General features: G+C 40.7%; 3 protein-coding genes across 3 annotated transcripts; 2 read left to right on the top strand and 1 right to left on the bottom strand.

The window, feature by feature from the left end:
- Window positions 1-1,189: 1,189 nt before the first annotated feature.
- On the bottom strand, window positions 1,190-4,450 carry LOC131627030 (senescence-associated carboxylesterase 101-like). The gene is made up of 4 exons (XM_058897865.1): window positions 4,295-4,450; window positions 3,840-4,191; window positions 2,310-2,846; window positions 1,190-2,184 (listed from the first exon to the last, which is right to left on the bottom strand). The coding sequence occupies exons 1-4, from the start codon at window positions 4,309-4,311 to the stop codon at window positions 1,363-1,365; spliced, it is 1,728 nt and encodes a 575-aa protein (XP_058753848.1). The 5' UTR covers window positions 4,312-4,450; the 3' UTR covers window positions 1,190-1,362.
- Window positions 4,451-4,690: 240 nt separating this feature from the next.
- Window positions 4,691-7,545, top strand: LOC131627022 (uncharacterized). Its single transcript, XM_058897857.1, has 3 exons — window positions 4,691-4,697; window positions 6,452-6,516; window positions 6,661-7,545. The coding sequence occupies exons 1-3, from the start codon at window positions 4,691-4,693 to the stop codon at window positions 7,543-7,545; spliced, it is 957 nt and encodes a 318-aa protein (XP_058753840.1).
- Window positions 7,546-7,629: 84 nt separating this feature from the next.
- Window positions 7,630-8,262, top strand: LOC131627021 (uncharacterized). The gene has a single exon (XM_058897856.1). It carries the CDS (start codon window positions 7,630-7,632, stop codon window positions 8,260-8,262), a length of 633 nt encoding a protein of 210 aa, XP_058753839.1.
- Window positions 8,263-10,152: the final 1,890 nt, after the last annotated feature.

Below are 10,152 nucleotides of genomic sequence, written 5' to 3'. Positions count from 1 at the left end.
GGTAAGAGAATAGAAACAAAATTGAGAAAAAAAACAATAAACCATGACTATTTCTCAATCTACCCCGTGAATATCTCATACACCGCGTGAAATTTAAAAAATGCCCCTAGTTTTCGTAGATGCATCTCAACAAGCACCTTTTTTTTATAAAAAAAATTGGTTTTTTTCCGTAGATGCATCTACGGAAGCGTTAAAATATAGTGGAACTTGCGATTTTCCCAATTAATTGGAAAAATCATAATGTTTTGTAGATACATCTACGAAAGATTTGATGAACTTCTCTTTTCAACTCATTCTGTAGATACATCTGCGGAAGATTTCATGAACTTAATTAATTTGGGATTTCCCCAATTAATCATGAAATTAATTTGAGATTTTTCCACGCTTCCGTATATACATGAACTTAATTAATTTGGGATTTTCTCAAGGAAAATCTCAAATTAATTAAGTTCATGAAATATTCCGTAGCTACATCTACGGAAGGGTGTAATTTTCCCAATTAATTGAGAAAATCCCATGTTTTAACGCTTCCGTAGATACATCTACGGGAAAAAAACTATTTTTTTGAAAAAATGATGCTTTCGGAAGTTTATCTACGGAAGCACGAGGACATTTTGATTAATTCGGTGGTGCGTAAGAAGCCTATAAGATGGATTGAAAAATTGTCTAAACCATAAACTAGTCATTAAAAATAATTTATATGTTCGTAAAAAAATAACAGTCATCAAAGTTATATTCTCTTATATTTTAGTATTTAAGATTGTTTCAAATAACATTAATTTAATTCAAGTGTAAGAAATATATGGGGAAAAAAAAGGAGGTGAGTGTGTATTTGAGGGAGGTCAATTCAACTTGTGAATATCACATACATAACATGGTTCTGAGGCTTTTATGTTTTATGAAGGAAACATGCATGAATAATTCCACATAAAGAATGTTTGTGCACATGAAATCCTAAATCTAAAGAAAACCATATTCAAACTCCCATTTTCTGCTTCTAGCTTATAAGTTATGCAGCATCCAAATTTCAGAATGCAAAAACTCTATCTAAATATTGAGGTTGATTTATAAACATAAATATTTTTAAATCTTAATATATTTTTCAAAACTTAATATGAACTAATTTGCATACTTATTCCCAAAATTGACAAAGAAAATACCCAAAACGGCCTCTTAAGAGTAAAACATAATGAAATTTTAATTTATTACACATACGACTCGAGTTATCATTTAGTATCTGCAACCACAATTACGGCTGCAACAGCATCACAATCAAAATCGCGTCTACATAAGCAGCATTTTGCTTCAAAATCAAGGTCTCAGTACAACTGCATGCAACCGCAATTTAAAACCATATATATCTCAGGGAAAATCATAAGCTCCCAAACCATATTGCTTAATCTTTCCAATATCATTCATGAAATCAGCAAGTTTTGAAGTGTATGAAAATCCCTTAATAGCTCTATAATCTTTCCACCAACTCATAAAGCTACTTTGCCTCAAAAAAATCTCTGGTGAAACAGCATAATCCTTGAGCAAACCATAAACATAGTCCTCAAATTCAACCAATTTTTTCACTACCCCATCTTTATCTTTCACTTCCTTCAACTCTTTGCATGCAAGTATAGCTTCTTCAACATGCGCCCAAAAGCAAGAATCTATTGTCAAAATCACTTCCACTGTCTTCCTACACGTACTATTTAATTCATTTTTAGCTTTTTTCGAACCTTCTTTCAACCATTCCTCCAAATTCTTGAAGTGTTTCGACCTTTTTTCATTCACGTAATCTCTTCCACCTTCTTTGTAGTATTGCGCAATGGCCAAAGGCTCGACCATTCTTCTGTAAGTAGTTCCCGCGTAGATCCAGCGCGTACGAAACGCCGCACCTTCTTTTTGAGGCTTCATTTCAACTTCTTCAACCATTTTTTCCCAATAATTTGTTAACTTTTTATGAAACTCGACAACATCGTGATCAAACGGCGAGTTCATGTTTTTGTAGCTGTCATAGTATCCTATGTTACGGTTTTTCGTTTCCTTTTTGTACCATTCGAGTTGCGCTGCGTGTCCCTTCATTTGATTCAATTTCTTGGACGGATCGAACGATATCCTCTTTAGAAGAATGAATCTTTCTTCTAGCTTTTTTATCTTTGTTTCTAAGACATTGATATCAATGTTATGCTCTTTCTGCATCCAAAGTCAGTTTTAGAAATCAACTTATATACATAAGCACTTAATTAAATTATTTATCCAAACAAGCTTGAATAAATGATTCTAACTCTTCAATAAAAAGATAGAAAATATTCACATACCAGAATGTCTGATGTCAATCCTAATGCATGTAACTGCAAACTGATACCAATTGCAAGTGAATCCGAACGAGTCTTATCTCCGGCCGGGGTAGAAGAATTCTTGAAAACCGCATTACGTCTGAGTTTTTCGACTATACTTCCATATTCATCCGGTTGAAATCCTTGATTTTGACCGTGTACTTTGCTTAATGTCGTGATTATTTCCAAATTCGAATCAGGATTCTCGAAACAAGTAGAATCTGAATCAGAACAGAACAGAAACGTTCCAAAAGGCATGTGATCTGCGATGAATAGCCTTGGAAGAGGATCATTGCAGGAAACAATGTTTAAAAAGCAAGAATTCCAATAAGAACTACGCGATATAGCTTGTTGCAACTTCTTGTCACCAACAAGAGGCGAACCGAATGTGATGCATAGTGGTCGATTTTTGGTTGAACCAATGTTATCTAATAGAGATATTGTGAAGAGTGAAGCAATCGATCCTCCGAGACCTTTTCCAGTAACAATCAATGGAGTCACTGGATTTTTACTCAAAATCTGCATTTGAGATTTTCAAATAAGGATTTCGAAATGAATACCAATACATGTCTAGAAACTAGAAATATGCAGAAGATCTACAATATCATCATTATAATATGTATGTAAAATAAATGAAAATGAACACTCCGCATTCACACACTCGGTGTATTCGTGACTGTTGGACTCAGATCAAACAGTTCAACATACCGAGGTTGAAATTCGGACGCCCCGAACTTGTTAGAAAAACAACTAGTAACAGAAGAGAAAAGAAACGACAGTGCAAAACAAAGGAGCGCACGATAATTGGTTAGGAAGTTCTCCTAAGCGTGCCTATATCTGCGACTATAGCGCAACTAAAGTTCCGTATTATTGATAATGAATAAATTTGAGTTTACACTCATACAAGACTTATATAATTAATACCACTTAGATTACAATAATATCCCTGAACTTTTTCGTAGTCGCAACTATAATGGCAGGGGTGAAGCATGCTCTACTTGCTTGCCCCTTGCCCATTTGACACTGTCTACAAGTCATACTCAACACAAAAACTTAGTTCAATAGTCATCCTTGCGCTATTTGCGTGAATTCAGGTATTATTTTCTATGAAGTACGAAAACCGAAAACGTGACACTAACATTGTCCACACCAATAATAATTTTAAAAAATAAACAAATTAAACGTAATCAAAAGTATCAGTGTCGCTTTCAGACACCGACTCAGAGACACCTTTTTTAGAAATGTCGGTGCTACAGAGATCATTATTGCAGGGAATCTTACTCCCTTTACTTTTTGCTTTCTATGTCTTTGAAATTGCAAAGCTAAGAAAGTTACTATTTTGGTAATTATGATAAATTGGGAAGTTATATAGCTCATCAATTCATAAACCAGTTTACACAACAACCACTAAATTTGCAGCAAAACAGAAACATTCAAACAAAAATTAATCCAAAATTCAATTAGATTTAGAACTTCTATAGAATTAATCAAAAACAAAAAAAAGGGCAATACCTCAGATTTCAACTGATCCAGCTTCTGGAAATTATCACAAAAGATTGAAACAGCAGCACTATTAATCGAGAAAACAGGGATACTCTTAGAACACAAAAACTCAAACTGAACAAAATTCTTCCCTTTAAGATCAGAAGACAAAACCAAATCACTTTTAAGATTAGAACAATCTGAAGTAGCTTCAAAGGCTATAATAGTCAAATCTGAAGTTTGTTCTTTATAAACATTCCAACTCAATCCAACACCAATGTTTGAATCTATGTCTTCATAGCTAGATGAGATAACATTCCATGTTTTTTTAAGGATTTCATAGCTTGTCACAAATGAAGCATGCTCAATTCCACTACTAAATCTAAAAAAAGAAAAAATCCAAAAATAAATAAATAAATAAATAAATAAATAAGTGTTATGTAATAATACAAATCAGTAATAATAGTATGTTTCTTAATACTTACAGTTTAAGGTGTGTCATGGTGATTGAATTGAAAGATTGAATAGAAGAATAGAAGATTGTGTTATGTGATGATGTGAATTATTGGTAAATTGGAATATATATTATATGGTTAAAGGAAGAGAAGAAAAAGTATAGTCTTTGAAGAATTAATTTCATTGAAATTTCTAAGAAGATGCTAAGATGAAGTCAACGAAGCTAGCGTGTGTACTGTATTTTATTTTTAAATATTTTAAAATTTGTTATTAAAATTCATTTTATAGACATTTACATTTATTTATATAAGGTATGACAATTTATTTTTATAATATAAAGCAACTTGAGAGAGATGCCTGGTTTGAGACAAACTTGGGTATCGGAAACTTTGGACACGATATATGATTAAATAATACTTAAGTTAATGAAAGGTAAGATACTTTTTTATACAATTCTTTTGTAGTAAAATGTTTTTAAATTTATAAATAAGAAGGTTGGATATGTGTAAAGAAAAGGCAGGTTGATTTCCCACCTCCTATGCTACGAAATTTCTCAAATTTTTATAGAAAAATTATGATTGGTATTTTTAATAAGCTAAATAAATTTAAAAGACCACTTAAATAAAAGACTTGTCTAGAAAATACATATGTTCACAAAATAGATGAGGGTGATAATTTAACTGATATGGGTGAGATAAGAAAATATCTCAATATTTTTGAGCATACGATGAAATTTCATTTTTTTTCTCTGCTTTTAAAGGTGTATTTTTAAATACTTTTTTATTTAACGTTAAATTATTTCGTAGATGCATCTACAAAATCGTTTAAAGAACATTAAGAAAAAAGATTCCGGAAATAATTGAACATTAAATTAAAAAATATACTTTCGTAAATGTACCTCCAGAAATATGAAGTATTTTTGAAAATGCATATGCGTGAGTTACCCTATAGGGTGGGGTAAGAGAAATATTATAAATTATTTGTTTGTAATTTAAATTATGATAACAATATTAATTAATATTTATGTAAATAAATTATTAATATTTATAAATAAACAATTTTAAAATATATCTTCACATAAAAACACAAAACAAAAACACAAATAAAAAAGTTACATAACAAAACATTAAATTTCATACACACAATTAGACTAAACCACCACAAAAAGAGTTACATAAATAATATGGATGTTTAAAATTAAATCGGCCAAATAGAAAACCATAAAATCGAATCGAACCAAATCAAAATTGAAAAAATCACATTTGGTTTGGATGTGTTTGAGCCATTTTTAGCGGAACCGCGCGGTTTGATTCGGTTTGCAATTTGTATTTTATAAACCGAACCAAACCAAACAAAACCGCATTATATTACAAAATCTTAATAACTAATATATATAAAGGGGTGACCCTGAGCACGGACTCGCGGGGCGGGAGTCCAGGGCCCCATAATTTTAGGGGCACCAAAAAAAAATTCTTACCTTCATATATATATATATATATATATATATATATATATATATATATATATATATATATATATATATATATTAAAAGAATTTTCTATTACAAAAATACTTCCTAAATTTTTTTTTTTGAAATATTGGTTGACAAATTTATAGGGACACTACTTAATAAAAGTGTTTTGGACTGGGCCAAGATTAGGCCCAATGTAGCTTCGGCCCACTTAGCCTTAGAGGCCCAAACCACTCTGCGCTCTCCAACTGGACTTAGAGTGCTCATCTCCACCACCCTCGGCGTAACGCTCCTCGGGCCACCAAGCGCCCGACAAGGAGGTCCCCCGATAACATCCTCTCTGAGCCGAGGACCCTGCTCCACGCGAGCATCACCTTCGCCGAGGACCTTACTCCTCGTAGGGCTCCTTCATATCCAACCCCCCGAATAATGCGAAGTCCACGTGGTTCCTAAAAGACCGCGTCTCCCTTAAACTTCGGAGCGGTTAACCAGGACAGAGGGCACTTACGCTCCTCCGATATTTCCGCTCAAGAAACCTGGCAGTCTCCTAGTTGGTCTTGGAAGTCCAACCCAATAGCGAGATCATGGCCCAGCGCTGGGGGCTATAAATACCCTCTTTCACTAGAGGGTCAGGTATTCACTTCTTTCTTACTTTTAGCTTGTACTTGCACTCCTTTGCTCGTTTCCTTACTTTGGCATCGGAGTACCTTGCAGGTACACCCCCTCCTCACTCCTCGAAGACCCAGTTCCGAGCAGCCAGCGACGATTCTTCTAATCAGGTACGATCAGTGGCGCCGTCTGTGGGAATCTTGCTCCCCCTTCTTTAACAAACAAAGATCAAAGCTAATCCGTTCACGATCGTCATGGCTGGCAACAACAACAACACCAACGTCCCAAACCCTGATCCCTTCCACCTGCAACAGCTCATCGAGGGTTCCACCCCTGAGGGGACGAATCGGCATCGGCGGGAAGGGCAGCAGCATACCGCTGACGGGCAAAGGGGACAGAGGCATGAGACCTCGCAACCCAACAGAAGACAGCAACTTCAGAACGTTGAACAGGTTCAAAACGGTGGGAACGAGCAGCCTCAACCCCAGAATGGACCCGAGCAGGCTCAAAACCTGAACGAAACTGACGCCAGAGACGGGCAGGTTGCTTCTTCGTTCACCCATACCTCCGAGAGGCGAAGAGTTCACTACGAAGACGACCAAGAACAAGACGACATCCCCGAGGAAGCCGACTCCACAACCGTCCTCTTGCTCAAAGAATTACAGAAGACCAACCGTCTCCTCCGGCTTCAAGGCGACCGCATTCACGAGCTAGAGAGGAAGCGACGATATCGTTCCCCCTCGCGGAGGCGCTACCGATCGCGCTCCTACTCTTCCTCGCGCTCACCACCGAGGAGGTATCGTCGGCGTTCCCCATTCTCTTCGCGCTCCCCGCCTAAGAGGTATCGTCGTCAGAGATCATATTCCCGCTCTCCAGTACGAAAGAGCAGGAAGAATCAGAGACCTGAGACCACAGAGCCTGGGAGCCTCTCCCCCGAGCGAGATCCCCAAGGCCCCTCCAAAGCTGTGTTGAAAACCCGCGAGCGTTCCCCTCCCCAGGACAACCGCAAAAATCCGGGCAAAACACAGGTGAAATCCCGGCGAGGCAGACACTCGACCTCTCCGGGACTAAGTGACGAGGAAGACTTCCGTAGCCCCTTGTCCGAAAGCATCCGAAGAGCTCGTCTCCCACGAGGGATGGAAAAACCACCAACCTTGAAATTGTACGACGGAACAACCGACCCTGACGATCATATTTGAAGCATCGAAGCCGTCATGGATTATCACGTCGTCCGAGGCTCAATCAAATGCCGCATCTTTCCGACCACGCTCAGAAAAGGAGCAATGACGTGGTACAGGAATCTTCCCCCCAACTCCATCCACTCCTGGACCAAGCTCAAGGAACTCTTTTTGAGCCATTTCACAGCCTCCCGTCGGCAACCGAAGTCAGAGGCGAACCTCGAGGCTGTGGTCCAAGGAACCAACGAACCTCTCCGAGACTACCTCGACAGGTTCAACAAAGAGGCCGTCCAAGTACAGACGACCGACTATATGAAGAGATACCTCCTAGAGCGAGGACTCCTCCCCGGAAGCGACTTCAAGAAGGCTGTAAAAATCAAGAAGGTGCACACCATGAACGCCCTCCTCCACAAAGCCCAAGCCTTCATCGCTTTCGAAGAAGGCGAAGCAGCGGCGATAAAAGCTTCGAGGGGCAATGATGCTTCCCGCATCTCAAACCACGACAACTCGGGCTCGCGCCGAGGACATGAGAAAAGAAGGGACGACAGGTCCCATGACGCCAAAGAATGCCGAGGACCAGCCGGTCGATTCAGCGACTATAATCCCCTGAACTCCTCACGCGAGAAAATCCTGGCCGAGTGCAAAAGCACCGAATTCAAGAACTCTAGCATAAGACCCCCGAAGTCGAACCCCACCAGACCAGGGACCGACAAATCCAAGTACTGCAAGTATCATTAGAGCCACGGGCATCTGACCGATGAATGCATGCATCTCAAAGATGCCATCGAGACTCTGATTAAAGAAGGTCGCCTTTCGAAATACACGAAGAAGGGAGAACCTTCCCGAAGAGAAGCCCAACGGAGCTCCGACGAGGGTAACTCACCGGACAGTAGACCATTGCAAGTAGCTCTGTCCGTCACCCGACCAGAAGACTTCATTCCTTCAGTCGGAGTGACGACCGCCTTCAGCACATAGGAAGGGTTCCCGACCGCGATGGTCATATCCAATGGCGGGGACCCCGATTCTCTCACCATCAGCTCAGTAAAGAGAAAGTTTGATGAAATGATCAGCGCCAACTCGGATCTCGGCCCTACCCTACAAAAATTCAAAGGGAAGTCAGACCCGATCACCTTCTATTTGGAAGAACTACCCAGAGGAGCTCCGAACGCCGCAATTCCCCTGCTCGTCCGAGCAAGGATGACGAACTTCGACGTCCGACGGATCCTGGTCGACGAGGGGAGCTCGGTCGACATCATGTATTCCCACCTCTTCCGGACCCTTCAGCTGGACGACTCGCAGTTCACTCCTTACGTGGGCTCCGACCTCCAGGGTTTCAACGGAGCAACCACCAAACCTTGGGGTTACGTCGAACTGATCGTCACCTTCGGGGAAGGAGAAGCTCCCAGGCAAGTCAAGACAAGATTCTTGGTGATCGACTGCAAGACCCTCTACAACTGCATCATCGGGCGCCCCACTCTGTCCGAACTCACTGCCGTCCCCTCAACCGTGCATTTGAAGATGAAGTTCTACACGAAAAGAGGACGAGTAGCCACCATCAACACCGACATCAAAGTCGCCAGAAGGATCTTCGACGCCTCGGTGAAAGGGTTGCAATTAATCGCCCCTCCACCCAGCTCCAACAAGAAACCAAGGGCCGAAGAGAAGCATCCTCGAGAAGATCAGCATCAACCGACCAACTTCAGCTCAGTCGATCTCGACGCTCGCTTCACAAAAGAAGAACTAAAGAACGGCGAAGAGACGCGACCAAAGACAGCTCACCCCGTCCGACCTATCCCAGACGGGGACTTCGAGCTCGTCCCACTGGGCGACAACCCCGACAAAGCGGTGAAGATCGGCAAGGATATCCCAGACCTACCAAGGAAGCAGCTCGTGGCCTGCCTTCGAGCCAACGCCGACCTGTTCGCATGGAGTGCAGCTGAAATGCCCGGACTCGACCCTGAGGTTGCCTGCCACCATCTCTCCATTGATCCAGCCGAGAAGGCAGTAGTTCAACGCAGGCGTCGGCAGTCTCCCGAAAAAGCGGAGGCTGCCGAGAAAGCTGTAAAAGACCTCTTAGAGGCGAATTTTATTTCCGAGGCCAAGTATTCAACTTGGCTCTCAAACGTTGTACTAGTCAAAAAATCTAATGGAAAATGGAGAATGTGTGTTGATTATACTGATGTTAACTGGGCATGTCCCAAAGATGCTTATCCATTGCCTAACATTGATAGGCTGGTCGACAACTCGGATGGCTACAAATTATTGTCTTTTATGGATGCTTATTCAGGTTATAACCAAATCCCCATGGCGAGTTGCGACAAGCAATCCACGGCGTTCATGACCGAGTCGGGCAATTATTACTACAACGTAATGCCCTTCGGACTCAAAAACGCCGGAGCCACATACCAACGGATGATGAACAAGGTATTCCGAGGAGAGATCGGCGACACCCTCGAGGTATACATGGACGACATGATCGTCAAATATCGGGAAGACTCCGACCACACCACGCATCTCGAGCGAGTGTTCGAGCGGGCCAGATCCTGCAAGATGCGCTTCAACCTAGAGAAATGCACCTTCGGTGTCCGGGCAGGCAAATTCCTCGGATTCTACTTGACCGAAAGAGGA

This window comes from Vicia villosa, unplaced genomic scaffold, assembly GCF_029867415.1.
Source record: "Vicia villosa cultivar HV-30 ecotype Madison, WI unplaced genomic scaffold, Vvil1.0 ctg.000345F_1_1, whole genome shotgun sequence".
Taxonomy (NCBI): Eukaryota; Viridiplantae; Streptophyta; class Magnoliopsida; order Fabales; family Fabaceae; genus Vicia; species Vicia villosa.
The sequence above is the reverse complement of the archived record's forward strand: the minus strand, read 5'-3'. Positions and strand labels throughout refer to the sequence as shown.

Bases quoted from the DNA above. Each gene is read 5' to 3' on its own strand.
- LOC131627030 (XM_058897865.1), bottom strand. The intron at 2,847-3,839 runs GTATTGCCCTTT...TCTCAAATGCAG, and splicing joins TGGATCAGTTGAAATCTGAG to ATTTTGAGTAAAAATCCAGT. The intron at 2,185-2,309 runs GTATGTGAATAT...CTTTGGATGCAG, and splicing joins GATTGACATCAGACATTCTG to AAAGAGCATAACATTGATAT.
- LOC131627022 (XM_058897857.1), top strand. The intron at 6,517-6,660 runs GTACGATCAGTG...CACCTGCAACAG, and splicing joins GCGACGATTCTTCTAATCAG to CTCATCGAGGGTTCCACCCC.
- LOC131627021 (XM_058897856.1), top strand. From the start codon at position 7,630: ATGACGTGGTACAGGAATCTTCCCCCCAACTCCATCCACTCCTGGACC.